Source organism: Notolepis coatsorum, assembly GCF_963971535.1.
Source record: "Notolepis coatsorum genome assembly, chromosome: 11".
In the NCBI taxonomy this organism is placed as follows: Eukaryota; Metazoa; Chordata; class Actinopteri; order Aulopiformes; family Paralepididae; genus Notolepis; species Notolepis coatsorum.
The window spans coordinates 42559598-42575712 of NC_140175.1; the positions used below are offsets into that span (position 1 = coordinate 42559598).

Sequence of the window (16115 nt, forward strand, 5' to 3'; positions counted from 1 at the left end):
TTGTTGGGGTGAGGGTGGGTCCTGCCAAAGGGGGGTCTGACAGAAAAGGTTTGAGAACCACTGACTTACAGACAACGAGGGTAAGTTACTGTAGGCTAATTGTTTGGCTAGTTTTGATGACTTACAGACATAGGCGGCGGGTGAGCCGAACATTAGGGGAGGCCAGGGGCGGACTGGGACACAAATTCAGCCCGGGACATTCAGACGCACCAGCCCACGCACCGGCCCCGAAACCGGCCCACACAGCGGCCGTTATGAAACACTCGTCCAGTATTAAACAACCCAAGGCTGTGGCTAAGGAGTCAACATCAGGGAGACCAAATCTACACCCCGCCCCGAGATGTGCACTCGTGCAGTGCACACACACACACACACAGACACACACATATACCGTTACTTCCTGTCATTGGCATATGTTTTCTTTTTTTTACTAACATCTTAGTGCCTCATTAGCCTAGGGATTAAGGATATGTGAAGTATTAACTACACACCATAATAATATTGAGGTTTTGATCCATAGAAATGTCTGTGCTACACTATTTCAGTTAGATTCGATTTATTGTCCTTTAATTTTGCACTCATGACATTAGTTGCTTGCCGTTTAATCAACATCGAAAGACCCCCCACTTCCGCCCAGACACCCATTCCAAGAGCCTGTTCGCTTTCCAGGTCTCTCTCTCTCTCTCTCTCTCTCTCTCTCTCTCTCTCTCTCTCCTCTCTCTCTCTCTCTCTCTCTCTCTCTCTCTCTCTCTCTCTCTCTCTCTCTCTCTCTCTCTCTCTCTCTCTCTCTCTCTCTCTCTCTCTCTCTCTCTCTCTCTCTCTCTCTCTCTCTCTCTCTCTCTCCTCTCTCTCTCTCTCTCTCTCTCTCTCTCTCTCCTCTCTCTCTCTCTCTCTCTCTCTCTCTCTCTCTCTCTCTCTCTCTCTCTCTCTCTCTCTCTCTCTCTCTCCTCTCTCTCTCTCTCTCTCTCTCTCTCTCTCTCTCTCTCTCTCTGTCTTTCTGTCTCTGTGTCTGTCTGTCTGTCTGTCTGTCACTCTCTCTGTCTCTCCCCCAATTAAACTGTCCTACTATACATCACCAGCATGTTTCGCAGCAAGTCACTTGTTCCTTCCTCTACTAGGTCTGTAATTTTATATTGTTCTGCGTCTTTTACTAGCAATTTAAGTTTTTTAATTCTATCTTTTTCAGCTCCACCATTTCTTTTTTTTAACAGGGGCCTATTTCGAATTGCACATCATTCTTGGTTGACACTGAAGTTAGTAAAATGCCATCCGAATTATGAAAAAGCTTTCTTGATGGAGAAACAGTGTATCAAAAATCTGAAAGAAGGAAAGATTTACTGTTTGAAATTCTCCCAGTTGTTAGATTACTGCTTCCCTCTGCTGATCAGCTCTTCCACCTTAGAGCTATATCTCCAGGCAGCCTCACGTTGTTCACTAAGCACAACATTTGACGACACAGAAGCTAATCTTCATTCAAACAGCAATGGCAGGCAGCTCGCACAGTAGAAGCAATCGTCCGTGTTATCTGATTTGGATAGTATTCCTTCATTAACACTTTGAATGCCCAAACCGAGATATTTCGGGTTTACCCCCCGCGGGTTGAATGCCCATAACGAGAATATTCGTTTTTTCTCCTTTTTTTTTTTTTTTTTTATTATTAGCGATCTGAATTCATATTTCATCAACCGAGTCTGCCGTTGGTAAATCAGCCACCCCAGGCGCTCAGATGTGAAAAAAGCACCCCCTATCGTCTCCCAGATGGTAATTCACCCTTTTGGATTGGACTCAATGAAAATGAATGAGAAAAAAAAACCCGGAAACCACGTTTTACTTCTCACGCATGTAACCGGCGCCGATCAGCTTCATGCTGGACCCTCAGCACAGCGTGTATACGCTGTTTTACAGTATACGCGTGGGATCAATGAAAGGATCGATTTTTGGAATGGTCGATCAGGAATTGGAATAATCCATTTGGATACCATCTGATCTCAGGTAAGGAATCTATTTGACCAGTCTTAGGATAATCAGACCTTTTTTCACGGAGATATAAGCTTTCCCCCTATATGTGATATGGCTGTTTTGACTGTGCGAGTGATCAAGAAATAAGAGAATCGATTTACAGCTTGCGGCACCAGCGTGCATACGTACACATATACTATCGATAATCTAGCGTTTATTTGAAAACGATTCATAAATAGGCCGAACAATGACAACATTCTAGAATATTACAGTACATCAGCGTTTATCAGGGATTCTTTTTTTTTTCTTCTTGAAAATGAGGGCTTTTCAAAATGCTATAAAACGGAAATGAACCGTAAAAAAAACAATCCGCTTCGACAATGTTGACTGGAAATGGGTCATTGATAATGCGACGGGCAGATTAGACACATAGCCATAATTTAAAACATAGATTAGGCAATATTAACGTTAACATTGAAGTGGTTGCTGGGCATTCAAGGGGGTAAAAAGGACAACAAAAAACATCTCTGAAGACTTATATTGTCAGAGAATAGGCTACGGTGTCAGAGAATTAGGCTATGCGGTATGCTCCAAATGGCATTGAGTTTCTCTTGTTCGATGTCACGGATAGGCTAGGGGACACAAATTCAGCCTAAGACGTTCAGAGTCGCTCCAGCCCGCACGCACACACACTATTGTCACCTATGTGTGTCGTTGCGCTCTGGGTAGTGTATCTGTAGTAGAGCGCTGTGTAGGCTACATCATCTGGATGGACTGTTTCTGTGCGAGCGAGCATGCATACTATGGAATTTAATCCTGCCGGCCCACACAGGCCCTCACACTGGCCCACACACCGGCCCACACACCGGCCCTCACACTGGCCCACACACTGGCCCACACACTGGCCCACACACTGGCCCACACACCGGCCCACACACTGGCCCACACACCGACTCACACTGGCCATACAGACCATGTAGCCTGGGAGATGACTGAAATCACTGCAAGAGCTAGTAGGCAATTTTTAAGCATCTTTCTGTGGCAATTTTCATTTTTACATCTAACCTTTTCAGCCCTACCCTACCAAAGTGGGCCGATCGGAGTGGACTAAATGGGCCAGTCGAACCCCCCATCAAAAAAATAAAAAGTAATTTTTTGTACCAGCCCACTTTACTTCCGGCCCATCGGGATTCGTCCCGAACGTCCCGATGGCCAGTCCGGGCCTGGGGGAGGCTATAGTTGGGAGTTGCACGCAAAGTCTTTCCTTTTTTGCTTGCGCACGCTGCGTACACCTGCAAACGGTGCTGTCCATGGTTCTGAATTCATACAATACACACACCCACTAGGCTACTACAGCGAGCCCCACTCATTTCATATATATAGTGCAAATGAAGTCTTCAAATGAAGGCATCCAATATGATTAACCACTGTCTACCTTAACACTTTCAGTGCCAGCCCGGAACCCCGTTGCGTGCCACCACCCACTTCAATGATAGAGCTCTCATATTTGCGAACGCATAAACTATATCTTAAATTATGGCTATGTGTATAATATGGCCGTCGCTTATCAATGACTTGTTTGCAGTCAACATTGTCGAAACGGATAATCAGTTCATTTCCATTTTATACCATTTTGAAAAACACTAGTTTTATGAAAGTTCCAGAAAATTTCAGAAGATTCTGTGATAATCGCCCTTTACTGGAATATACTGGAATATATTAATAATTTTCGGCCTATTTATGAATCGTTTTCAAATAAACGCTAGATTATCGATAGTATATGTGTACTTATGCACGCTATAGAAGCGGGCTGAAAAATCGATTATCCATTTCCTGATCAGCACACACACACACACATGAAAAAATCTCTGATTATCCCAAGACTGGTCAAATAGATTCCTTACCTCAGATCAAATGTTCTCCAGAAAGATTATTCCAATTCCTGATCGCCATTCCAAATATCGATCACGTTTATTGATCCAACGCTGGGTACTGGAAACACACATTCTCCGCTGTTCTGTGGCTCGGCAATGACTTCGATCGTCTCGGGTTACTTGTCTGACAAGTAAAATGTGGAAGCAGGACTTTTTTTTCTCCATCCATTTCATTCAATCCAATGGGGTGCAGTACCATCCGGAAAGACGATAGGGGGCGGTATTTTCCCAATGGAGCTCAGAGAGTTCCAGTGGTAACGTGAGGCTAGATTGATGAAATATGAATGGAAATCGCTAATAAAAAAAAAAGGCGATCAAAAACGAGATCTCTCGTCTCTCTGGCACTGAACGGTTGGCATGAACTAACGAGAAATCTCGTCGTTGGCACTCAAAGTGTTAATGCAGCCAAATGCGACGTTTCGTCTTGGCATCAATGATCTTTTCTGCTTTAAGTTTGTCTGTGAGATCACTTTCAATGTGAAGCAGACTAACAGAGTTGACCGTCTCTCCTGGCGCATTGTTGTTCTTAGCCAGTTTCGGATGCGCCTCATTGCTGAGAAAGACTGTTCACAAGACGGCAATGAAGGAAACGTTTTTCGTAATTTGGATCTCAAAATAGTTCGCTCATGGTGTTCGCTACAAAGTGATTGGCGGGCGGAAATTCGGAATTCAGATGTTTACAAAAAATGTATTATGCTTTGCTGCGGGATCAGGATGTGATTGGCTACATTATTTAAACATGAACCTACCGATAATCACCAGATTGTCACCAGGGGGCTGCAGTGAAAACACACACACACACACAATATAGTAGCCTATATAATGCTGCGCACATATATTATATATAATTTTCAAAATTCTCAGCATAACATTTGGGTAGGCTTAGCCTATCCTAGCCTCCATTACCTGCTGCCTATGTTTACAGACAATGAGGGTAAGCTACTGTAGGCTAATTGTTTGGCTAGTTTTGATGATTTACAGACAACAAGGGTAAGCTACTGGACCTCCCACCTCTTGCAGAGACAAGTCGCATTTCTTTCCTCTCTCCCAAGGCCTTCAAGGCCGTTCCTACCGCCGCCTCTACTGCACCATGGAGCCTGACGCTGCTATGCCCTGCTTCGTGCCGGTGGCCGGACTATACTCAAATCAACTCTAAATGGATCTAATCAGTGGATTGCATATTTTCTTCAAGAAGCAGAATAAGGCTAACCCTCTCTGCCTATTGGGACATCATAATTGGGCTACAAACTTGAAGACGTGGTATTATTTGGATTATCGAAGCTTTTGGACTGCAATAAGAAGATTTTGGATCTGTTTACCGCGCACAGGATCTACCAAAATGAACTGATAAGACACTTGGACACTTGGACTAATAATGCATTCAGTCATTTGGACGGAGTTGTTAAAACTCACTCCACTCAAATCAATAGAGTTATATTCCACTCTATTCAAATCAAATTTAAAGGGACGTGGCTGGGATAAATTGTGCCAGTCAGTCAGCCAAAACAAATTCTTGGACCAAGGTCGAACCGAGAGCTCTGGAGTCGAAGGCTCTCTGGGAGATAAGAGTGGTGAGCGGCGTCCCACAACCCCAATCCCTAGTCCCCCCCCCCCCCCCCCCCCTTCCTCTGCATTGGCGCTGCACTGTCGGCTGCCTCGTGTGAGGGAGACCTCCCCCACCCAGGATTTGGCTTGTGCACTCCCCCCCACCTTCCCCCCCCCCCCTCCCACTCTGCCCCCCCCCCCCCCCCCCCCCCTACAGCCCTGTAACAACCCCAACCCACTCCCCCCTCCTTCCGTAAATGGCGCTGCCTATGACGGCTGCCAGTCTGTTTGCGGTGGTGAATATGCATATGTTTGTCTCAAGGCTCTGTACCATTATTACTATCTAAAATTTTATAATTGTGGAATATTACTGTAATGAGCTGTATGTATATGATCCAAGCGTCCTATGATCCTCATAGGAGCATAACAGAAAAAAGCATTCCATGTGAAGGTATTCTGTATCTTTGCATGTCAACTAATAAAGAAACTTGAAACTTGAAACTACTGTAGGCTAATTGTTTGGCTAGTTATGATAACTTACAGACAAAGAGGGTAAGCTAGGCTAGCTATATGCACCCTTTTGAAAATTGCAATGTTTTGCAAAGGGTCAATTCTTGCAAACGCTCCCAGGGAACCACTAGGAATATAAGTACCTTGGTCCTCCTGACCAGGAGCTGAGGTCACTGTTGGGCTGGAGTAGGAGGCTCCTTTGCTGCTCATCCAACGCCTTGTTAAACCACATCCTCCCCTGTCAACACCATGTACACAGAGTTATATAGTCATATACAAGTACAAGGAATGGTCAGTTTACTAACATGCACCCTTTGACCCCTTGATTTTAAAATGTTTGACGAAAGTGCACTTTTTTTGTACTGACCGAATCTAACCTGATATCTTTGCGGAGTAATAATAATCAAAGTTTTTTTTTTATCCACTTTTTCTCCTTATTTTTCTCCCATCCCAATTTCGTTATTCCAATTCTCCCCTCCCCTGTCTTGAACGTTGCTAGACTATGCCTCCCACTGGTCGGCTGTAGTGAGGATAGAAGCCTTGCATCACGTGTCCCCTCCGGTACATGAGGAGGCAGCCTGTCACATCTTTTCACCAGACAGCTCGAACTCTGTGGCGAGGAGTAACCCGTGGGAGGCTCAAGCTGCCCCCGATACTTCCTGTTTCTGCTGTAGGAGTCGCTGTCCACAACGTCCAATCCCCACCCACCGGCTTTCCCACCCTCTAACACTGCCAATTGTGTTAGTATGACGGCCGGCCAAGCCGGAAGCAACGCCGAGAGCTGGGCTCGATACCAGCATCTCCAGCATTAGTGGCGAGCGCCTTGCCCACTGCGCCACCCAGCCGCCCCCATAATAATCAATGTTATGATTGATGATGATCTGTAATATTTAAACCCGGATTTTTTATTCAATCTAGATTTGGTGTATACACATTTCACAGTGGCTGATTTTAGATTTCTTGTTTGATTTGTTTACAGATTCAACCAAATAAAGGAGAGGTGTGTAAAGGTGTCTTAGTTTCATGATGGTGGACCAGCGGACTTGTACCTTGTTTGTGATTTTACAGAGGGTGCAGAACTTGGAGATTCCAGAGCATTCCTTCAGGTAGTCTTCCATCATCAGCTCCCTGGCCAGGGCCTTCCAGCAGACCTCCGACACGCTCTTCCCCGCTCCGAACAGAGGGTGGCTCCGGAACCTATCAGGAAGCTTCTTATAAGACTGGGAAGTGGAGAAGAAAAAACATTCGTTTTTGTTAAAAAAAAATTCTTTCCTTTTCTTTTCTTATCTTTTCATGTGATTTTGATTACCAGACTAAACACATGACCTTCTTAGAAAAATCATGAGCTTTCATTAACTCATCAAATAGTCTGTTTAATTGAAAAGTCTGTAAAAGTGCCTGCCTTTCCAACATTATTGTCTTATTGTAAATTATTGAAAAGTAAATATAAAATGAGCCCAAATGTAGTGTTAACTCATTCAGCGCCATCGCTTAATGAGACAGGGGGCGCTAGAACGCCATCGCTTTAATCAAGACTGCGAGGGGAGACTGCGAGATTTGCGAGTGCTTAAAAATATATCTTATATTATAGCTATGGGTCTAATACACCTGTCGATTGTCAGTGAGTTGCTTCCAGTCAACATGCACAAAACAGATTGTTTTTTCATCCGTACATTTCCGTTTTGAATATGAGTATAGTTTGTGATTCTTAGTAATCCCAGGAAAAGACGCGATAATAGTGGAATACACTAAACACGTTGTCATTTTTCGCCCGATTATCGAATCTTCCTGAAAGCAATGCTAGATTATCATTATTATCCTTCCTCGTGCATACATGAAATGGCCATCGTAGTGCGGCGCTCCCCCCCCACCTCCTGCACCCAACAGCACACAGCCACACACACAGACAGCTTCGATCGCGGTAGAAAGAAATATCAGATCAACGCAAGATTTTATATATAGAGTCCTTACCTGGTCTCTGATGTAATGCAAAAAAAAGAATCCAATTATCTGATCGCCATTCCAGTTATCCACAGCAATCATGTCCCAGACATTACCGAGCGTTACACATGAACGGGCGGGCGGGGTTAGTGTTCCATGCCATCGTTGTAAAGGCCTGCCTCGCCTGAGTATTTAAACCCCGCCCGCACGGCTCAGATCGGCCCAGAAAATAAACTACTACACCATTTCTAATAGAGTGCAATACCGGCTGGAAGGCGTAGGCGGCGGTATTTGCCCTTTTGCGAGCTCAGACCCATTCCCAATGATAACATCAGGCTGGATGGATGAAAATGAATGGATATAGCTAAAAGAAATAACGATTAAAACCCGACTATACTCGTGATTGCCACTGAACGGTTGGCTAGTTAACCCGACTTTATTCGTGATTGGCGCTGAATGAGTTAAAAAGGCACTTCACCAAAAAACAATGCAGATTTATTTTGCACATAGTCTCACACACATCCAAAAGCTCTAAACAGTTTTGCACACATTAATTTAGTTTCACAGTAATTAAGTAAATTAGTTTGAATTTGGAGTTGTGTTAATTACAGCACCATAACATGATGTAGAATAGATTATGTAGAAATAGCAATAACTTGTCTTACAGGGACTGCTGAGGTCACTGTTGGGCTGGAGTAGGAGGCTCCTTTGCTGCTCCAATCCATTGTCATTTAATTGAGCTGTAATTAACACAACGATTCAATGTCCCCGATGACATCACCGGTGGCCATATTCAAACTAATTTAATCTCAATAACTGTCAAACTAAATGAATGCGTGCAAAACTGTTTAGAGTTTTTAGATGTGAGATTATGTGCAAAATAAAACAACATTGGTTTTTTGGTGAAGTGCCCCTTTAACACTTTCAGTGCCCAGCAGGGGGCGCACATTTAGTGCTTGAATGCCCACCATCCACTGCAATGTTAACGTTAATATCGCCTAATCTATGTTTTAAATTATGGCTATGTGTCTAATCTGCCCGTCGCTTATCAATGACTCGTTTTCCAGTCAACATTGTCGAAGCGGATTGTTTTTTTATCGGTTAATTTCCGTTTTATAGCATTTTGAAAAGCCCTCGTTTTCAAGAGAGAAAAAAAGAATCCCTGATAAACGCTGATGTACTGTAATATTCTAGAACGTTGTCATTTTTCGGCCTATTTATGAATCGTTTTCAAATAAACTCTAGATTATCGATAGTATATGTGTACGTGTGCACGCTGGTGCCGTGCGCTGAAAATCGATTATCTCAATTCCTGATCACTCTTACAGTCAAACAGCCATATCACATTATAGGGGAAAAGCTTATATCTCCGTGAAAACGGGTCTGATTATCCTAAGACTGGTAAAATAGATTCCTTACCTGAGATCAAATGGTATCGAAATGGATTATTTCAATTCCTGATCGCCATTCCAAAAATCTATCCTTTTATTGATCCCACGCATATACTCTAAAACACATATTACACGCTGTGCTGAGGGTCCAGGATGGGTCTGATCGGCTCCGGTTGCATGCGTGAGAGGTAAAATGTGGATTCCGGATTTTTTTTTCTCGTCCATTTTCATTGAGTCCAATCCAAAAGGGACGATAGGGGGGCGCTTTTTTCACATCTGAGCGCCTGGTGGGGCTGGCTTACCAACGGTAGACTCGGTTGATGAAATATGAATTCAGATCGCTAATAAAAAAATATATATATATATTCTCGTGATGGGCATTCAACCCGCGGGCTGATAACCAGAGAAATCTCGTTATGGGCAATCAAAGTGTTAAAGACCAACACATATTTGTGAAGTGTTTTTCAGTTAATTAAGGGATACAACACGACAAATTTGTGTGCTGATTTTATGTTCATTTTATACTATATAGATAGTTATTAATATTTATTATTGTTATATTGTAGAAATGTGTGCATTGAAATGTCTGTAAAGTCTCGACGACATTGAAAATGAGGGTGACCTCAATTGTCTTTGAGTATAAATAAAAGGTTGATGGTGGTGATGAAACATGACTGAAAAGGAATCTTCAATACAAAGTGTTATGACCTACTAAGAATAAGACTGAATCACTGACTATGAAGCTATTCCGGTACAGCCCTGATAATCTCATTTGTGTTTGTAATCAGATGAAGTAGCTATCATGTATTGTACATTATACACAGATGAATAAATACACCCAAAAATATCACAACATACTAAAAGGGAAAACGTATTAGCCAGATTGACTTTTGATATGATGATCTCTCCTAGCAGATACCGTGCACAAAAATATTATGACCCATTTCCTTCCACAGTGTTGAGCAAAGCAACCTATCTTCAACATCCCTGTTAAGATAAGTGATTCCTAACCCATTCACTGCCAACCACGAGTTTAGTCGGGTTAACACGCCATGCGTTCCGTGCCAATCACGAGTATACTCTGGTTTTAATCGTTATTTCTTTTATTAGCGATATCCATTCATTTTTCATCCATCCAGCCTGACGTTATCATTGGGAATGGGTCCGAGCTCGCAAAGGGCAAATACCGCCGCCTATCGTCTCCCGGATGGTATTGCACATCATTGGATTGGATTGGCTGGGACTGTGCATCACAGTCTCGGGCAAGCAGTATTGTTACCACATTCACTGGCGAGGCTGGGAGCAGCGTCGATTATGTGTTTTGGACTATAACGTTGGATCAATAAACGCGATAAATATTTGGAATGGCGATCAGGAATTGGATTAATCTTTTTGCAGAACATCTGATGTGAGGTAAGGACTCTATTTTACCAGTCTTGGGTTAATCAGATGTTCCTTTCTCCGCCATCGGAGCGTGTGTGTGTGTGTGTGTGCGTGACGTTAGCGCTGACCAAGTCATGGATAATCGATTTTTCAGCCCGCTTCTCTAGCGTGCATAAGGACACATATACTATCGATAATCTAGCGTTTATTTGAAAACTATTCATAAATCAGCCAAAAAATGACAACGTGTTTTGTGTATTCCACTAAAGGGCTATTATCGCGGGTTTCTCTGGAATTACTAGAAATCTCCAAAACTATACTCGTATTCAAAACAGTATAAAACGGAAATGTACCAATGAAAAAACAATCCGTTTCGTACATGTTGACTGCAAGCAAGTCATTGATAAGCGACGGGTGTATTAGACCCATAGCCATAATTTAAGATATAGTTTAAGCGTTCGCAAATTTCCCGTCCTCCCATTGACTTCAGTGCTGGCACGCTAGACCTAATTTGGTCATATGGGCGTGGCTCTGAATGAGTTAAGACAAACAACAATATAAGTCTGCTTTCATCTATTAGACAAATAATATCTTCCAATCCCATGAACCTAGGACTGTTTTTTTACATAGTTTTATGTACATTGATGTACTGTTTTATGTACTGTTGAAGACACTAAAGGTTGTGTACTTTTGGGCGATATATAGCATTCATACTCACATTTGCAATCATGCCAATAGAAACTGTGTTTTTTGTGTGTCTGAAGGTAGTAGTTGCTGATTGTTCACCAGAGCATTACTGATTGTGACAGTTAGTTGGCGATTAGTAAGATCACATGTGGTGAATGTGGTGGACTCTTACAGATCCCCTGATGAAGCGGATGGGAGCTGTAGTACCAAACCTCTCCTCCAGGGCAGACACTGCCCCTATCAGCTGGTAGGCCAGCGGGCCAAAGTCCTGACGGCCGCCATTCTCACACACTGTGTCCCCCAACCTCGTCCTGGACACACATGTAGACATGCAGTTACCTTGCTATCATACATTTGTTTGACAATATGGCAGGCTGATAATGTTACTAATACTTATTGATTACAAGCTAATAATGTTACTAATACTTATTGATTACAGGCTGATAATGTTACTAATACGTATTGATTACAGACTGTATGTTAGTAATTCGTATTGATTACAGGCTGATGCTAGTAATACGTATTGATTACAGGCTGATAATGTTAGTAATACGTATTGATTACAGGCTGATAATGTTTGATTACAGGCTGATAATGTTAGTAATACGTATTGATTACAGGCTGTATAATGTTAGTAATACGTATTGATTACAGGCTGTATAATGTTAGTAATACGTATTGATTACAGGCTGATAATGTTACTAATACTTATTGATTACAGGCTGATAATTCTACTAATATGTATTGATTACGGGCTGATAATGTTAGTAATACGTATTGATTACAGGTTGATAATGTTAGTAATACGTATTGATTACAGGCTGATCATTCTACTAATAGTATTGAGTACAGGCTGATAATTCTACTAATATGTATTGATTAACACATTGAGTGCCAACGACGAGATTAGTCGTGCTAACTCGCCATGCGTTGAGTGCCAATGATGAGTTTTCTCGTCGTTTAATCGCTATTTCTTTTATTAGCGATATCCATTCATTTTTCATTCATCCATCCAGCCTGACGTTATCATTGTGAATGGGTCTGAACTCGAAAAGGGCAAATACCGCCGCCTATCGTCTCCCGGATGGTAATGCACATCATTGGATTGGATAGGGTGGGCATGTGCATCAGAAAAAAAGTCCGGTCCGGGGTTTTCCCTTACCAGATTGACTGAGGAGCGTCGATTATGTGTTTCGGACTATAACATTGGATCAATAAACGCGATCAATATTTGGAATGGCGATCAGGAATTGGATTAATCTTTTTGCAGAACATCTGATGTGAGGTAAGGACTCTATTTGACCAGTATTGGGTTAATCAGATGTCTTTTTCTCAGCCATCGCAGCTTGTCTGTGTGTGTCTATGACGTTAGCGCTGACCAGGTCATGGATAATAGATTTTTGAGCCCGCTTCTCTAGCGTGCATATAGTACACACATATACTATCGATAATCTAGCGTTTATTTGAAAACTATTCATAAATCAGCCGAAAAATTACAGCGTGTTTTGTGTATTCCACTAAAGAGCTATTATCGTGGAATTTCTCTGGAATTACTAGAACTCTCCAAAACTATACTCGTATTCAAAACGGTATAAAACGGAAATCAGGGATTAAAGCAAAAAGAATTCTCCTGACTGAACTTTTTTTCAGGCCAAGTCATATTCTTATTTTAACCTCCACTGCATTTCTTTTTAATAGCGTTAGCGTTTTAAGGGAGCCTACTTGTAGAGCCTACTGTCCTGACTGTGACTATAGACCCTACTGTTGTGGTTGTTGTGCCAGGCAGGGAGGCAGTGTGCTGGAGAGCGTGAATGCAAGTCTTGTGGCTAGCTTCTGATTGATGGCGAGCTAGCACCGTTTTCCCATTACTTTGAACCATGAACAAAACGGCTTGTTATCATACAAACAAGGGACTAAACACGTTTCGCAATTATGCCACAATAACAATGGACAGTCTCCTCCCCACCATTTGTATATATTTTTTACCACCCACCCACCCCCTCCTAATGTACAGTCTCCTCCTCATCATATGTATATATTTACTGTTAGGATCTCTGGGTAACAGTACTGTATATTTGCATATCGTATATGTGACAAATGTAACAGTACTATATACCTGTAAGTCATGTATGTCCCTATGTCATAAATGTCATGATGTCATGTATGTTGTGTATGTCATAAATGTCACTATGAATTGAAAATGGGGGACCCTGATGATGTAAACAAGACAAACATCTTTCTCTGGTCTGCATCCCCTTAACAATCTACGGTAGAAGAGTCTGGTGGGCGAGATTATGCATGACCAGCCTGTGATCTAAAAACTCCTGCCTGTGGCTGAATAATGAAGCCCAAAGTCGCGTCACGCGCAAGAGCATATTACCTATGTGTTGATGGAATCACGTTAATATAGAGAGATGAGGGCGCCCCAGTGGCGAACCACATAGCACGCTCAGCCGCGACACGGCCGACCCGGGTTCGACTCCCGAACCCGTCGTTATTTGCCGAATGTCTTCCCCCACTCTATCTCCCATTCCTCCTCTGTCTCTCTCTACTGGACTGCCCAGTAACAATAAAGCGATAAAACGCCAAAAAAATTAATCTTTAATAGAGATGAAAACAATACAATACGTTATTTCAATTGATATGAATAGCTAGTTACGTTAATATAGAGAGATGAACGTTATTTCGATTGATATGAATAGCTAGTTACGTTAACACTTTCCGTGCCACACACGAGAATACTCGGGTTTATTAATAGGTGGTTGAAAGCCACTCACGAGATTTCTCTGAATTTTAAATTTTTTTTATTTTAGCGATCTGAAATCATATTGAATCACCCGAGCCTACCCGAGTATAGCCGAGCGGCGCCGGCGATCATTGTGGAAAAAAGCGCCCCCTGTCGTCTCCCAGATGACATAAGGGATTTTGGAATGGACTCAATGAAAATGAAATGGGGAAAAAAATCCGGTACTCCACATTTTCCAGTCCACTGATGCAGCCGGGGTTATCAGAGTTCATTCTGGATCCTCTGAGCCCCGCGGATCATGGAGTTCTACTGTATCGCGTTGGATCCATACACTTATCGATTTTTTCGAATGGTGATCAGGAATTGGAATATACCAGTTGGATACCATCTGATGTCAGGTAAGGACTCTATGTTATCAGTGTTAGGATAATCAGAGTAAGTTTGATGAAGTTATAAGCCGTTTTGTGAAATGTCCTCTTTCGGTTTCACTGTAAAAGTCCAAGAGGAAATCAACGCGGCGATTATCCGTGCGCGGCCCGAATGTGCTTGCGTGCACGTATAATATTGATCATCTAGCGTTTATTTGAAAACGATTCATAAAAAGGCAGACGAATATCAACGTTGTGGAATATTCCAGTAAAAGACGATTTTCATAGAATGCCCCAGAATGGGCTGTTTTTTTATTTCAAAACGGGGGCTTTTCTAAATGCTCTGAAACGGAAATGACGCGATAAAAAACCAATCTGCCTTGACAGCACTGACTGGAAAATAGTCTGTGATAATGCGATGGGCAGATTAGACACATAGCCATAATTTAAAACATAGATTAGGCGATATTAACGTTAACATTGGCGCCGATGGTGGCATTCAGCGGGTAAAAAGGAAAACCCGGCGTGGCGCTCAAAGTGTTAATATAGAGGCGATAAATTAATTAAACGTAAAAAATAAATAATAATTGAACTAAGAGTGATTTGAACTTGTGACCATAGGCTCCACAGCCAGCTGACAAACGAGTTGAGCTAAGTTAAAGCTAAAGCTAAGTTAATGTTAAAACTGAGTGACGAATGCATAATTTACACTTGTGCCAATTGCATGCGTTTGTCTAAGTATTATTATTCTAAGTATTATTATTATTATTATTATTATTATTATCTACCGGCGTGGGGGCAAAACCTGCGTGTGTTCGAGGGCTCTCGCATTATTATTATTATTATCTACCGGCGTGGGGGCAAAACCTGCGTGTGTGCGAGAGCTCTCGCATTATTATTATTATTATCTACCGGCGTGGGGGCAAAACCTGCGTGTGTGCGAGGGCTCGCGCATTATTATTATTATTATCTAGGCTCATGCGCACGCTCATACCGGCGTAGGGGCGAAACTAGCGTAGATCAGTGGCCAATCAGAGCAACGCGGAAGGACAAGCCAGTTGCGTAAAGCATAGACGCGTCCAGGCCATCACATGTTGACAATGTCTCGGTTGGACCACTAGGGGGAGGCATTCAGCCAGGTGCAGTAACATTATCTGTCCAGGCCATCACATGTTGACAATGTCTCAGTTGGACCACTAGGGGGAGGCATTTAGCCAGGTGCAGCAACATATCTGTCCAGGCCATCACATGTTACCAATGTCCCAGTTGGACCACTAGGGGGAGGTATTCAACCAGGAGGCATTCAGCTAGGTGTTCAGCCAGGTGCACCATCAGGTCACGCCCACCAAAGTAACCAGAATGCGTTAACTACTGTCATGCACAGGCAGAGTCAAATGACAGAACTTCTTGTGCACCAACAAAAGCTGTCATTGCTACCCGCCAGGGAAATCACAACATTTGGAGGAGATTCAATGGAATACCAGTGTTGTACAAGTGTTTTCGAACATGGTATCGAGTCCAACACGGACATCAGTAGGGACAGAATTATATTATCTGGAGCAATATACCACTGGCCAACCAAGAGAGCTGGTACGCAGCTGCCAGCACATCGATCCTGCAAGAGGATATGATGAAGCAAGGAGACTGCTGG

General features: G+C 42.7%; 1 protein-coding gene across 7 annotated transcripts in view; it reads right to left on the minus strand.

Moving 5' to 3' along the window:
• wrn (WRN RecQ like helicase) overlaps nucleotides 1–16115 on the minus strand; it is a 96330-nt gene that overhangs the window by 28446 nt on the left and 51769 nt on the right. For all 7 annotated transcript variants that reach the window (XM_084324618.1, XM_084324617.1, XM_084324615.1 and 4 more), the window contains 3 exons: nucleotides 11523–11661; nucleotides 6998–7168; nucleotides 6092–6186 (listed from right to left, as the gene is read on the minus strand). In XM_084324618.1, coding sequence (XP_084180744.1) covers nucleotides 6092–6186; nucleotides 6998–7168; nucleotides 11523–11661 — 405 coding nt within the window. The remainder of the gene's footprint in view (nucleotides 1–6091; nucleotides 6187–6997; nucleotides 7169–11522; nucleotides 11662–16115) is intronic.